The sequence below is a fragment of the Bombina bombina genome, chromosome 6 (assembly GCF_027579735.1).
Source record: "Bombina bombina isolate aBomBom1 chromosome 6, aBomBom1.pri, whole genome shotgun sequence".
In the NCBI taxonomy this organism is placed as follows: domain Eukaryota; kingdom Metazoa; phylum Chordata; class Amphibia; order Anura; family Bombinatoridae; genus Bombina; species Bombina bombina.
Window position 1 is genome coordinate 253,056,990 of NC_069504.1, and position 15,558 is coordinate 253,072,547.

A 15,558-nucleotide genomic window follows, 5' to 3' on the forward strand; every position below is an offset into this window, starting at 1 on the left:
TGCTCTGTTATAGATACTGAAGAGCATGACGACGCTGTTAATAATGGTTCTGAAGGGCCCCTAAACCAGTCTGATGGGGCCAGGGAGGTTTTGTCTGAGGGAGAAATTACTGATTCAGGGAACATTTCTCAACAAGCTGAACCTGATGTGATTTCGTTTAAATTTAAGTTGGAACATCTCCGCATTCTGCTTAAGGAGGTATTATCCACTCTGGATGATTGTGACAAGTTGGTCATCCCAGAGAAACTATGTAAAATGGACAAGTTCCTAGAGGTCCCGGGGCTCCCAGAAGCTTTTCCTATACCCAAGCGGGTGGCGGACATTGTAAATAAAGAATGGGAAAGGCCCGGTATTCCTTTCGTCCCTCCCCCCATATTTAAAAAATTGTTTCCTATGGTCGACCCCAGAAAGGACTTATGGCAGACAGTCCCCAAGGTCGAGGGAGCGGTTTCCACCTTAAACAAACGCACCACTATACCCATAGAAGATAGTTGTGCTTTCAAAGATCCTATGGATAAAAAATTAGGTTTACTTAAAAAGATGTTTGTTCAGCAGGGTTACCTTCTACAACCAATTTCATGCATTGTCCCTGTCGCTACAGCCGCGTGTTTCTGGTTCGATGAGCTGGTAAAGGCGGTCGATAGTGATTCTCCTCCTTATGAGGAGATCATGGACAGAATCAATGCTCTCAAATTGGCTAATTCTTTCACCTTAGACGCCACTTTGCAATTGGCTAGGTTAGCGGCTAAGAATTCTGGGTTTGCTATTGTGGCGCGCAGAGCGCTTTGGTTGAAATCTTGGTCAGCTGATGCGTCTTCCAAGAACAAGCTACTTAACATTCCTTTCAAGGGGAAAACGCTGTTTGGCCCTGACTTGAAAGAGATTATCTCTGATATCACTGGGGGTAAGGGCCACGCCCTTCCTCAGGATCGGCCTTTCAAGGCCAAAAATAAACCTAATTTTCGTCCCTTTCGTAGAAACTGACCAGCCCAAAGTGCTACGTCCTCTAAGCAAGAGGGTAATACTTCTCAAGCCAAGCCAGCTTGGAGACCAATGCAAGGCTGGAACAAGGGAAAGCAGGCCAAGAAACCTGCCACTGCTACCAAGACAGCATGAAATGTTGGCCCCCGATCCGGGACCGGATCTGGTGGGGGGCAGACTCTCTCTCTTCGCTCAGGCTTGGGCAAGAGATGTTCTGGATCCTTGGGCGCTAGAAATAGTCTCCCAAGGTTATTTTCTGGAGTTCAAGGGGCTTCCCCCAAGGGGGAGGTTCCACAGGTCTCAGTTGTCTTCAGACCACATAAAAAGACAGGCATTCTTACATTGTGTAGAAGACCTGTTAAAAATGGGAGTGATTCATCCTGTTCCATTAGGAGAACAAGGGATGGGGTTCTACTCCAATCTGTTCATAGTTCCCAAAAAAGAGGGAACGTTCAGACCAATCTTAGATCTCAAGATCTTAAACAAGTTTCTCAAGGTTCCATCGTTCAAGATGGAAACCATTCGAACAATTCTTCCTTCCATCCAGGAAGGTCAATTCATGACCACGGTGGATTTAAAGGATGCGTATCTACATATTCCTATCCACAAGGAACATCATCGGTTCCTAAGGTTCGCATTCCTGGACAAGCATTACCAGTTTCGTGGCGCTTCCTTTCGGATTAGCCACTGCTCCAAGGATTTTCACAAAGGTACTAGGGTCCCTTCTAGCTGTGCTAAGACCAAGGGGCATTGCCGTAGTACCTTACTTGGACGACATTCTGATTCAAGCGTCGTCCCTTCCTCAAGCAAAGGCTCACACGGACATTGTCCTGGCCTTTCTAAGATCTCACGGATGGAAAGTGAACGTGGAAAAGAGTTCTCTATCTCCGTCAACAAGGGTTCCCTTCTTGGGAACAATAATAGACTCCTTAGAAATGAGGATTTTTCTGACAGAAGCCAGAAAAACAAAACTTCTAGACTCTTGTCGGATACTTCATTCCGTTCCTCTTCCTTCCATAGCGCAGTGCATGGAAGTGATAGGTTTGATGGTAGCGGCAATGGACATAGTTCCTTTTGCGCGCATTCATCTAAGACCATTACAACTGTGCATGCTCAGTCAGTGGAATGGGGACTATACAGACTTGTCTCCGAAGATACAAGTAAATCAGAGGACCAGAGACTCACTCCGTTGGTGGCTGTCCCTGGACAACCTGTCACAAGGGATGACCTTCCGCAGACCAGAGTGGGTCATTGTCACGACCGACGCAGTCTGATGGGCTGGGGCGCGGTCTGGGGATCCCTGAAAGCTCAGGGTCTTTGGTCTCGGGAAGAATCTCTTCTACCGATAAATATTCTGGAACTGAGAGCGATATTCAATGCTCTCAAAGCTTGGCCTCAGCTAGCGAGGGCCAAGTTCATACGGTTTCAATCAGACAACATGACAACTGTTGCGTACATCAACCATCAGGGGGGAACAAGGAGTTCCCTAGCGATGGAAGAAGTGACCAAAATCATTCTATGGGCGGAGTCTCACTCCTGCCACCTGTCTGCTATCCACATCCCAGGAGTGGAAAATTGGGAGGCGGATTTTCTGAGTCGTCAGACATTGCATCCGGGGGAGTGGGAACTCCATCCGGAAATCTTTGCCCAAGTCACTCAACTGTGGGGCATTCCAGACATGGATCTGATGGCCTCTCGTCAGAACTTCAAAGTTCCTTGCTACGGGTCCAGATCCAGGGATCCCAAGGCGGCTCTAGTGGATGCACTAGTAGCGCCTTGGACCTTCAAACTAGCTTATGTGTTCCCGCCGTTTCCTCTCATCCCCAGGCTGGTAGCCAGGATCAATCAGGAGAGGGCGTCGGTGATCTTGATAGCTCCTGCGTGGCCACGCAGGACTTGGTATGCAGATCTGGTGAATATGTCATCGGCTCCACCATGGAAGCTACCTTTGAGACGAGACCTTCTTGTTCAGGGTCCGTTCGAACATCCGAATCTGGTCTCACTCCAGCTGACTGCTTGGAGATTGAACGCTTGATCTTATCGAAGCGAGGGTTCTCAGATTCTGTTATCGATACTCTTGTTCAGGCCAGAAAGCCTGTAACTAGAAAGATTTACCACAAAATTTGGAAAAAATATATCTGTTGGTGTGAATCTAAAGGATTCCCTTGGGACAAGGTTAAGATTCCTAAGATTCTATCCTTCCTTCAAGAAGGATTGGAAAAAGGATTATCTGCAAGTTCCCTGAAGGGACAGATTTCTGCCTTGTCTGTGTTACTTCACAAAAAGCTGGCAGCTGTGCCAGATGTTCAAGCCTTTGTGCAGGCTCTGGTCAGAATCAAGCCTGTTTACAAACCTTTGACTCCTCCTTGGAGTCTCAACTTAGTTCTTTCAGTTCTTCAGGGGGTTCCGTTTGAACCCTTACATTCCGTTGATATTAAGTTATTATCTTGGAAAGTTTTGTTTTTGGTTGCAATTTCTTCTGCTCGAAGAGTTTCAGAATTATCTGCTCTGCAGTGTTCTCCTCCTTATCTGGTGTTCCATGCAGATAAGGTGGTTTTACGTACTAAACCTGGTTTTCTTCCAAAAGTTGTTTCTAACAAAAACATTAACCAGGAGATTATCGTACCTTCTCTGTGTCCGAAACCAGTTTCGAAGAAGGAACGTTTGTTGCACAATTTGGATGTTGTTCGCGCTCTAAAATTCTATTTAGATGCTACAAAGGATTTTAGACAAACATCTTCCTTGTTTGTTGTTTATTCCGGTAAAAGGAGAGGTCAAAAAGCAACTTCTACCTCTCTCTCTTTTTGGATTAAAAGCATCATCAGATTGGCTTACGAGACTGCTGGACGGCAGCCTCCCGAAAGAATCACAGCTCATTCCACTAGGGCTGTGGCTTCCACATGGGCCTTCAAGAACGAGGCTTCTGTTGATCAGATATGTAGGGCAGCGACTTGGTCTTCACTGCACACTTTTACCAAATTTTACAAGTTTGATACTTTTGCTTCTTCTGAGGCTATTTTTGGGAGAAAGGTTTTGCAAGCCGTGGTGCCTTCCATTTAGGTGACCTGATTTGCTCCCTCCCTTCATCCGTGTCCTAAAGCTTTGGTATTGGTTCCCACAAGTAAGGATGACGCCGTGGACCGGACACACCTATGTTGGAGAAAACAGAATTTATGTTTACCTGATAAATTACTTTCTCCAACGGTGTGTCCGGTCCACGGCCCGCCCTGGTTTTTTAATCAGGTCTGATATTTTATTTTCTTTAACTACAGTCACCACGGTATCATATGGTTTCTCCTATGCAAATATTCCTCCTTAACGTCGGTCGAATGACTGGGGTAGGCGGAGCCTAGGAGGGATCATGTGACCAGCTTTGCTGGGCTCTTTGCCATTTCCTGTTGGGGAAGAGAATATCCCACAAGTAAGGATGACGCCGTGGACCGGACACACCGTTGGAGAAAGTAATTTATCAGGTAAACATAAATTCTGTTTTTTCTTTGCTCAGAGCCGTCGTTAGCACTCAAGGGGTTAAAATAGATTTTGTTTCTGGCCACTTTGAAAAGGCTGCCAAGCTCCGCCCACTGATGATCTTGGCTGCATCTAGGCACTCTATTGAATAGCATTGACCGTCTGTTGAATCCAACTAGTGAGCCTTTTGTGATTAGATGCCACATGCAGCCCAGATTGTGATGTAATCAGTGGGCGAGACTTGGCAGCAATTTCAAAGTGGCCAAAACAATATTCATTTTAAAATAACTCTTTTACCGTTACTGCTGCTTGATATAGGATGGGGTGCAAGAGGCTATTTGCAATTTATAATCTAAGTCGTCATAGTATAGGGACTACTACTTCTGATTGGGTCAGTGCTCTGTGTGGCTCCCAAGCGATAGTATTTTCTCCTTTGGTTATACAAGCTTGCAGTGCATCCATTTTTGTTTTGTTCTCTATTCTATTGTTTTTTTCTATGACAGTACAAATTGAGTTTTGTATGTTAAGTTTGCATTTGTTTTTTTTTTTATTAAGGCATCGAAACCGAAAGGACCTAATTCTGAAAAAGAGAATGATCCTATGAGGACCCCAGAGGCGCTACCGGATGATAAGAAGATTGAATACAGGCTGCTCAAAGAAGAAATAGCCAGGTATTGAGTAACTATCGTGTTTAATTAAATGTTTTATTTTGAAAAATATATTTTATATTTTTATATAGATATCTGCTGAATTTGTATATATGTAGAGAGAACGACTTGTGTTTGGATATCTGTATCCAGATTACGTACATGTAGAAACTGTTATTGTCTGTAATTGGAGGTAAGTGATGCCCTTATTCTAATTGGCTCAAAAGTTCAGCTATTTTGCTTTTTCTTCTTAAAAGGGAAGAATCCACAGCTGCATTCATTACTTTTGGGAAATACAGAACCTGGCCACCAGTAGCAGGCAAAGACACCCCAGCCAAAGGCTTAAATACCTCCCCCCACTTCCCTCATCCCCCAGTCATTCTTTGCCTTTCATCACAGGAGGTTGGCAGAGAAGTGTCAGAAGTTTGAGAGAGTCTCTCATGGAGGGTAGTACTCTTCGCAATGGGACTGGAGTTTTAAGTAATCCTCTCAGCCTCTCAGTGAGAGCATGAATGAAAGTTAGAATCCGGAGATGCAAGGAGAGTTTTCCTGCAAACCTATCCCAAATCTCATTAACAGCTGCCTACCTTTCTTCACTCAAGTCCATTTCAGAAGCGAGGCTATTATCTGTCACACTTGAAGGGCTGTGTTCCTGTTCCACGGCGTAGAGTCCGGTAAAATAGTTTCATTTTATTTCGATATGTGAATGTAATGTAAACGAAACAGAGTAGGGTCCCAGTGGGACTCCTTTTATCTTAATAAGTAATCATGGGTTAATATCTCCTGGGTTGGGGGGGGGGGCTATTGAACAGTGGGGACTTTTAATTATGTTTTCTTTCATGTAATTAGCAAGAGTCCATGAGCTAGTGACGTATGGGATATACATTCCTACCAGGAGGGGCAAAGTTTCCCAAACCTCAAAATGCCTACAAATACACCCATCACCACACCCACAAATCAGTTTTTACAAACTTTGCCTCCTATGGAGGTGGTGAAGTAAGTTTGTGCTAGATTCTACGTTGATATGCGCTCCGCAGCAGGTTGGAGCCCGGTTTTCCTCTCAGCGTGCAGTGAATGTCAGAGGGATGTGAGGAGAGTATTGCCTATTTGAATTCAATGATCTCCTTCTACGGGGTCTATTTCATAGGTTCTCTGTTATCGGTCGTAGAGATTCATCTCTTACCTCCCTTTTCAGATCGACGATATACTCTTATATATATTTATATATACCATTACCTCTACTGATTTTCGTTTCAGTACTGGTTTGGCTTTCTACAACATGTAGATGAGTGTCCTGGGGTAAGTAAGTCTTTTCTGTGACACTCTAAGCTATGGTTGGGCACTTTATTATAAAGTTCTAAATATATGTATTCAAACATTTATTTGCCTTGACTCAGGATGTTCAACATTCCTTATTTTCAGACAGTCAGTTTCATGTTTGGGATAATGCATTTGAATCATTTTTTTCTTACCTTAAAATTTGACTTTTTCCCTGTGGGCTGTTAGGCTCGCGGGGGCTGAAAATGCTTCATTTTATTGCGTCATTCTTGGCGCTGACTTTTTTGGCGCAAAAATGTTTTCTGTTTCCGGCGTCATACGTGTCGCCGGAAGTTGCGTCATTTTTGACGTTCTTTTGCGCCAAAAGTGTCGGCGTTCCGGATGTGGCGTCATTTTTGGCGCCAAAAGCATTTAGGCGCCAAATAATGTGGGCGTCTTATTTGGCGCTAAAAAAATGTCGCTTTTGTCTCCACATTATTTAAGTCTCATTATTTATTGCTTCTGGTTGCTAGAAGCTTGTTCACTGGCATTTTTTCCCATTCCTGAAACTGTCATTTAAGGAATTTGATTAATTTTGCTTTATATGTTTTTTCTATTACATATTGCAAGATGTCCCACGTTGCAACTGAGTCAGAAGATACTTCTGGAAAATCGCTGCCTGGTGCTGGAGCTGCCAAAGCTAAGTGTATCTGCTGTATACTTTTGGTGGCTGTTCCTCCAGCTGTTGTTTGTATTGAATGTCATGACAAACTTATTAATGCAGATAATATTTCCTTTAGTAAAGTTCCATTACCTGTTGCTGTTCCGTCAACATCTAATACTCAGAGTGTTCCTGATAACATAAGAGATTTTGTTTCTAAATCCATTATGAAGGCTATGTCTGTTATTCCTCCTTCTAGTAAACATAAAAAGTCTTTTAAAACTTCTCATTGTTCAGATGAATTTTTAAATAAACATCATCATTCTGATTCTGATAGTGGTTCTTCTGGTTCAGAGGATTCTGTCTCAGAGGTTGATGCTGATAAATCTTCATATTTATTTAAAATGGAATTTATTCGTTCTTTACTTAAAGAAGTCCTAATTGCATTAGAAATTGAGGATTCTGGTCCTCTTGATACTAAATCTAAACGTTTAGATAAGGTTTTTAAATCTCCTGTAGTTATTCCAGAAGTTTTCCCTGTTCCTGGTGCTATTTCTGAAGTAATTTCCAGGGAATGGAATAATTTGGGTAATTCATTTACTCCTTCTAAACGTTTTAAGCAATTATATCCTGTGCCATCTGACAGATTAGAGTTTTGAGACAAAATCCCTAAGGTTGATGGGGCTGTCTCTACTCTTGCTAAGCGTACTACTATTCCTACGGCAGATGGTACTTCCTTTAAGGATCCTTTAGATAGGAAAATTGAATCCTTTCTAAGAAAAGCTTATTTGTGTTCAGGTAATCTTCTTAGACCTGCTATATCTTTAGCGGATGTTGCTGCAGCTTCAACTTTTTGGTTGGAAGCTTTAGCGCAACAAGTTACAGATCATAATTCTCATAGCATTATTATTCTGCTTCAACATGCTAATAATTTTATTTGTGATGCCATCTTTGATATCATTAGAGTTGATGTCAGGTATATGTCTCTAGCTATTTTAGCTAGAAGAGCTTTATGGCTTAAAACTTGGAATGCTGATATGTCTTCAAAGTCTACTTTGCTTTCCCTTTCTTTCCAGGGTAATAAATTATTTGGTTCTCAGTTGGATTCTATTATCTCAACTGTTACTGGAGGGAAAGGAACTTTTTTACCTCAGGATAAAAAGTCTAAAGGTAAATTCAGGTCAAATAATAGTTTTCGTTCCTTTCGTCACAACAAGGAACAAAAGCCTGATCCTTCATCCTCAGGAGCGGTATCAGTTTGGAAACCATCTCCAGTCTGGAATAAATCCAAGCCTTTTAGAAAATCAAAGCCAGCTCCTAAGTCCACATGAAGGTGCGGCCCTCATTCCAGCTCAGCTGGTAGGGGGCAGATTACGTTTTTTCAAAGAAATTTGGATCAATTCCGTTCACAATCTTTGGATTCAGAACATTGTTTCAGAAGGGTACAGAATTGGTTTCAAGATAAGACCTCCTGCAAAGAGATTTTTTCTTTCCCGTGTCCCAGTAAATCCAGCGAAGGCTCAAGCATTTCTGAAATGTGTTTCAGATCTAGAGTTGGCTGGAGTAATTATGCCAGTTCCAGTTCTGGAACAGGGTCTGGGGTTTTATTCAAATCTCTTCATTGTACCAAAGAAGGAGAATTCCTTCAGACCAGTTCTGGATCTAAAAATATTGAATCGTTATGTAAGGATACCAACATTCAAAATGGTAACTGTAAGGACTATCCTGCCTTTTGTTCAGCAAGGGCATTATATGTCTACAATAGATTTACAGGATGCATATCTGCATATTCCGATTCATCCAGATCACTATCAGTTTCTGAGATTCTCTTTCCTAGACAAGCATTACCAGTTTGTGGCTCTGCCGTTTGGCCTAGCAACAGCTCCAAGAATTTTTACAAAGGTTCTCGGTGCCCTTCTGTCTGTAATCAGAGAACAGGGTATTGTGGTATTTCCTTATTTGGACGATATCTTGGTACTTGCTCAGTCTTCACATTTAGCAGAATCTCATACGAATCGACTTGTGTTGTTTCTGCAAGATCATGGTTGGAGGATCAATTTACTAAAAAGTTCATTGATTCCTCAGACAAGGGTAACCTTTTTGGGTTTCCAGATAGATTCAGTGTCCATGACTCTATCTTTGACAGACAAAAGACGTCTAAAATTGATATCAGCTTGTCGAAACCTTCAGTCACAATCATTCCCTTCGGTAGCCTTATGCATAGAAATTCTAGGTCTTATGACTGCTGCATCGGACGCAATCCCCTTTGCTCGTTTTCACATGCGACCTCTTCAGCTCTGTATGCTGAACCAATGGTGCAGGGATTACACGAAGATATCTCAATTAATATCTTTAAAACCGATTGTACGACACTCTCTGATATGGTGGACAGATCACCATCGTTTAGTTCAGGGGGCTTCTTTTGTTCTTCCGACCTGGACTGTAATTTCAACAGATGCAAGTCTTACAGGTTGGGGAGCTGTGTGGGGGTCTCTGACGGCACATGGGGTTTGGGAATCTCAGGAGGTGAGATTACCGATCAATATTTTGGAACTCCGTGCAATTTTCAGAGCTCTTCAGTCTTGGCCTCTTCTAAAGAGAGAATCGTTCATTTGTTTTCAGACAGACAATGTCACATCTGTGGCTTACATCAATCATCAAGGAGGGACTCACAGTCCTCTAGCTATGAAAGAAGTATCTCGAATTCTGGTTTGGGCGGAATCCAGCTCCTGTCTAGTTTCTGCGGTTCATATCCCAGGTATAGACAATTGGGAAGCGGATTATCTCAGTCGCCAAACGTTGCATCCGGGTGAATGGTCTCTTCACCCAGAGGTATTTCTTCAGATTGTTCAAATGTGGGGACTTCCAGAAATAGATCTGATGGCCTCTCATCTAAACAAGAAACTTCCCAGGTATCTGTCCAGATCCAGGGATCCTCAAGCGGAAGCAGTGGATACATTGTCACTTGCTTGGAAGTATCCTCCTGCTTATATCTTTCCGCATCTAGTTCTTCTTCCAAGAGTGATCTCCAAGATTCTGAAGGAATGCTAGTTTGTTCTGCTGGTAGCTCCAGCATGGCCTCACAGGTTTTGGTATGCGGATCTTGTCCGGATGGCCTCTTGCCAACCGTGGACTCTTCTGTTAAGACCAGACCTTCTGTCGCAAGGTCCTTTTTTCCATCAGGATCTCAAATCCTTAAATTTAAAGGTATGGAGATTGAACGCTTGATTCTTAGTCAAAGAGGTTTCTCTGACTCTGTGATTAATACTATGTTACAGGCTCGTAAATCTGTATCTAGGGAGATATATTATAGAGTCTGGAAGACTTATATTTCTTGGTGTCTTTCTCATCATTTTTCCTGGCATTCTTTTAGAATTCCGAGAATTTTACAGTTTCTTCAGGATGGTTTGGAGAAAGGTTTGTCTGCAAGTTCCTTGAAAGGACAAATCTCTGCTCTTTCTGTTCTTTTTCACAGAAAGATTGCTAATCTTCCTGATATTCATTGTTTTGTACAAGCTTTGGTTCGTATAAAACCTGTCATTAAGTCAATTTCTCCTCCTTGGAGTTTGAATTTGGTTCTGGGGGCTCTTCAAGCTCCTCCGTTTGAACCTATGCATTCATTGGACATTAAATTACTTTCTTGGAAAGTTTTGTTCCTTTTTGCCATCTCTTCTGCCAGAAGAGTTTCTGAATTATCTGCTCTTTCTTGTGAGTCTCCTTTTCTGATTTTTCATCAGGATAAGGCGGTGTTGCGAACTTCTTTTGAATTTTTACCTAAGTTTGTGAATTCCAACAACATTGGTAGAGAAATTGTGGTTCCTTCATTATGTCCTAATCCTAAGAATTCTAAGGAGAAATCATTGCATTCTTTGGATGTAGTTAGAGCTTTGAAATATTATGTTGAAGCTACTAAGAATTTCCGAAAGACTTCTAGTCTATTTGTTATCTTTTCCGGTTCTAGGAAAGGTCAGAAGGCCCCTGCCATTTCTTTGGCATCTTGGTTGAAATCTTTAATTCATCATGCTTATGTCGAGTCGGGTAAAACTCCTCCTCAAAGGATTACAGCTCATTCTACTAGGTCAGTTTCTACTTCCTGGGCGTTTAGGAATGAAGCTTCTGTTGATCAGATTTGCAAAGCAGCAACTTGGTCTTCTTTGCATACTTTTACTAAATTCTACCATTTTGATGTGTTTTCTTCTTCTGAAGCTGTTTTTGGTTGAAAAGTACTTCAGGCAGCTGTTTCAGTTTGAATCTTCTGCTTATGTTTTCAGTTTTTTTGATTATAAAATTTAAACTTTATTTTGGGTGTGGATTATTTTTCAGCGGAATTGGCTGTCTTTATTTTATCCCTCCCTCTCTAGTGACTCTTGCGTGGAAAGATCCACATCTTGGGTAGTCATTATCCCATACGTCACTAGCTCATGGACTCTTGCTAATTACATGAAAGAAAACATAATTTATGTAAGAACTTACCTGATAAATTCATTTCTTTCATATTAGCAAGAGTCCATGAGGCCCACCCTTTTTGTGGTGGTTATGATTTTTTTGTATAAAGCACAATTATTCCAATTCCTTATTTTTTATGCTTTCGCACTTTTTTCTTATCACCCCACTTCTTGGCTATTCGTTAAACTGATTTTGTGGGTGTGGTGAGGGGTGTATTTGTAGGCATTTTGAGGTTTGGGAAACTTTGCCCCTCCTGGTAGGAATGTATATCCCATACGTCACTAGCTCATGGACTCTTGCTAATATGAAAGAAATGAATTTATCAGGTAAGTTCTTACATAAATTATGTTTTTTATATGGTTCCATCTGCAAATGTGTAGCTATACTTGGGCTCACGGCCTTTACAAAGCATAACAGCCTTCTTTTAATGACGCAATCTTTCCAGATTGCGTGCCCTTTTCGTGACTGGCACGGTGCACCTCGTGACTGGTGCGGTTACGTTGTTTATCACTTTTGTATGCTGCCTATGTGCGACTAAAAGTCTTGCTCGTGGGTTGTCTGATTCACAGGAGGTGGTGAGTGCCCCAGCCATTGGGGGTGTTAAAGGGTGCCAGTTAGTTTTGTCATTTTTGTAATCCGAAGATTATGGAGGATTCTGATATGCGCAACACGAATGCCTCCGATACGGAGGATGTGTCTTGTGATGAATATGAAATGGCCCAGGTAATCAATGCCCATCAGTTATGTTCCGATTGCCATTCTCCAGTACTCTCTTCTCCCGAAGCAGGGAGCTTAGAGTGCATTGAGCCATCTGCCTCCGAGGCTTCCGTGATGCAAGTGCCCCAGTCCATTTCCCGGCTTCGCAAGCTGGTGTCCCTATGGCCTTTACCCCTTCTCCGGAGGGTGGCTTGTTACGGCACGGTTCCGCATGGCCATTTCTATGGCGCTGAATTGTTTAGATCTCCCAAGTGAAGTAAGTATTTCTAAGATACTGTCCGTGTCCCATTAACCAGGGCCCGTAGAGTGTGGGATCCCCCGATTTAGTTCGGCCTTCTGGGGAAGAATTGGCCCCTGAGGCTTTAGGGGCCCCTATCTCGGGGCCAGGGTCTTCAGTTGATCCGGCGAGGGATGATTTTGCCTTCCGTTATAGGCTGGCTCACCTTTGTGTTCTTTTAAGATGACATGTTTTGGCAATGTTGGAGGATCCCAGTCCAAGCGGGCCAAGGGATCCGAGGCCTTAGAAGCTGGATGGCAAAATGGATATGACGTTTGGGGATGAAACCAGCCTTCTTAAGGTCGCCGTCATTTTTTTTTTTTTTTTTTTTTTTTTTTTCTGGTTCCAGTTCTGAGCTTTGGTGAATGGGGATTTTAATCGGCTGGTCCCGTTGTCGTCCTCATTCACCTTGGGCGTTCACCCGATTGGTGCTGCCTTCATTTTTTTAAATTTTTTTTGTTGATCTGGATGGATGTTTATAATTGTTTTTTCTTAAGTTCATGTTTTAGATTTTCGTTTTTATAAATGTTCTTCTCTGGAACCGATACTTGCGATTTAGGTCGCGTGGGCGCTTCCTCGGAAGTTGCGAGCTTGTTGAATTCTAGTTCATTTATTGATCCTTCAGTACGAATTTTCTTGGACCATGGGCAGTTCTAGAGTGTCTTTATACCAGGCAAGTACTGGTCGGATACTTTTTCGTCTTTTACCAGGGTTCATGCCACCCTCATTGTGCTGATAATCCTGCTGGATTCTGAATGTCATTTGGCCTATTCTATGGACTCCGGGCTCGGATCCTACCGAAGTATGAGGCCTGTTGTTTGAGTACAACCCCTCCGAATGGAAGGTTATGATTGCCAATCTAGGTTGGTTGTTCGGGCTCCTCGTCTGGGATACGGATCTGTTTTTGCAGACATCATGGTTCTTCAGGTCCTCGGGGACTCAAAACCGTTATTCCATACTTTGGAGTTGGGAGATGTGTGTGACCTATGTGGTCTGGTGTGCCGAGTGATTGATTTGCTTTTTCACTCGAGGTTCTTCCGGATGCTGACTCTTTAGCCTATTAAGCATTTTATTGCGGTGGCAGAGTTTCTTTCCTTCCTGCCTTGAGTGGATCATATGGTCTGGATGCGCGGGCATATTTTTTCTCTGCTCAGAGTTGTGTTACTCTAAGAGTTAGTGTGCAGGGGTTCCCTGCCTTCTGTGGGGAGCTGCGAAGCTCCAGCCTTTGCCTGCTTAAGGAAGATTTTGGAAGATAGATCCTTCAAGGCTATCTGGCTGTTCTCTTCCATTACCCTTGGTTTGACCATGGTCTCGACGTTCGGGTGTTTTTCCCGCCTCATTGCAACTCTAGCCTTGGGGCTTATCGGTGAAGAGGCGAGGTCTGTTATGGAGGACCGCCCTTCTGGTGTCAGGTAGTTGACCATTTATCCTCGATGCTCCATTAGGGGTTTCGTGGGCGGTGTCTTAAGTTTGATTCTCTGGGACCGGTGAGGTAGCTCAGTTGGTAAATGCCCTGACTACAAAAAAGCCTGTTTTAAAAGATCCAAGGTCACAGGTTCAAATCCCGGCAGGGCCAACTCAGCCCTTCATCCTTTCGAGGTAGATAACATGAGTACTATTTAAATAGGTAACATTAACAACTATTACTTTAAAAATAGCGAGCAGGGTACAGGGTTCTCATTAACCTTCGGGTGTTGGTGGCTACCTTGCCTGCGTGTGTAACACGTTTTAACGCTTGCCTATGAGATTTCTTTGAGATCCAAGTGCCCTGGCTGCTGAATCTTAGACCGTTAAGGAAGTCCTTTGTGACTCCTGGGTTTGAGACTATTGCTAGATTGCCAAGTCTACGAACTTTAGAGGTGCGTTCCTCCTTTTAGGAGGCAGCTTAGGGTTCCTCTAGAAGTTGGATCTTCGTTTGATTCCTTTTTCGAGGACCCTGACCTAGGTCCGTGTCTCTCCTTTGGATGGGTCGATCTCACACTAGATGATGTGGTCCCGGGGGCCTCTCTCCGTAGAGGCCGGGGCTCTGTGAGAGATGCCTATTGTTTTGTGACTTAGGCTTTAGGTCTTCTGGTGCATTTACGCTGTTCCTGTAGACTCCAGGTATCTTCACCTGGGTTGGTGCTATGGTCGAGTGGTCTCTCCTCTATCGTAGGGTGGTTTTCCATTGTTTTTTCCCTTCTCTTCTAGAGCGGGGGTAGGTTTCTCTGGATTCGGAGCTACCTTTTAGTATTTGGAGCGACCTGTGGGTCCTTGGTGTCTTGCCTTGTAACGTTTTTTTTTCCCCCTTCTTGCGTTCCTGAATCCTGGAATAGGAGTTGAGATCTAGTGACTGGTTCCTCCGTTCCTGCAGCGGGAAGCTGAAGCTTTGATCCTTATGGGGCTCCTGCTATATGTTGGATTCTAATATATGGATGCTGAGGGTCTGAGGGCCTTTTTCTCCTGGGAAGTGTTCCCTGTTTTTAGAGAAGACAGCCGTGCAGGGGGTTTCTTACCCGAGCACAATGTCTATCCTGACTCATGGTAGCATACCGTTTTCTTTAGAGTTGGTTCTCTTCTTTGTTTGAGGTCTTGGATGTTGTTGTCTTTTTTTCCACTGGCGTTCGGAGCTGGGAGGGAACGCTCCTTGGAGCCCGATATTTGGAGAGCTGTGTGCCCTTGAAAGATTTGCAGTTGAAATCAGCTACAGCTAATCGCACTTTGGGTGTTAGCAAGCTTGAAACGCCTTTCGGTGCTTGGGTTTAGGGTGTTCCTCGAGTCCTTTTGGGACATGTTTTCCTGTGTATGTATTTCTTTTTCTTTGGTCCTTGTGTTTCTAGGGAGTTTGTCTCCCTGGGCGTTGCTATTGTTCGACAACCATGGGTTGTTCTATGTTCTGCAGAGTGGAGAATCTGTTCTTCTTTTTTGGGGGCAGATAGCGGTCCTTGTCTTGGCCAGGTACCTTGATGGGAGTCGTGATCCGTGGGGCTGACTCCTCTGAGGTTGTTTGGGCTTGACGGACTCTGAGACTGAGTGGTTTAGTTCAGCGTTGCCGGCGGTGTAACTAATGTGCAGTTAACTGGTCTTCGGGTTTTCACCCGTGTTGTCTAATTTTTTTTTTAGGG

General features: G+C 43.3%; 1 protein-coding gene across 3 annotated transcripts in view; it reads left to right on the forward strand.

Moving 5' to 3' along the window:
• The window catches only part of ZFC3H1 (zinc finger C3H1-type containing), a 635,174-nt gene that overhangs the window by 130,618 nt on the left and 488,998 nt on the right, over positions 1–15,558 (forward strand). For 2 of the 3 annotated variants that reach the window (XM_053716782.1, XM_053716783.1), the window contains exon 11: positions 5,005–5,120. In XM_053716782.1, the coding sequence (XP_053572757.1) occupies positions 5,005–5,120 (116 nt within the window). Of the gene's footprint in view, positions 1–5,004; positions 5,124–15,558 lie in introns of all 3 variants that reach the window. The other variant, XM_053716781.1, reaches the window with a different exon arrangement.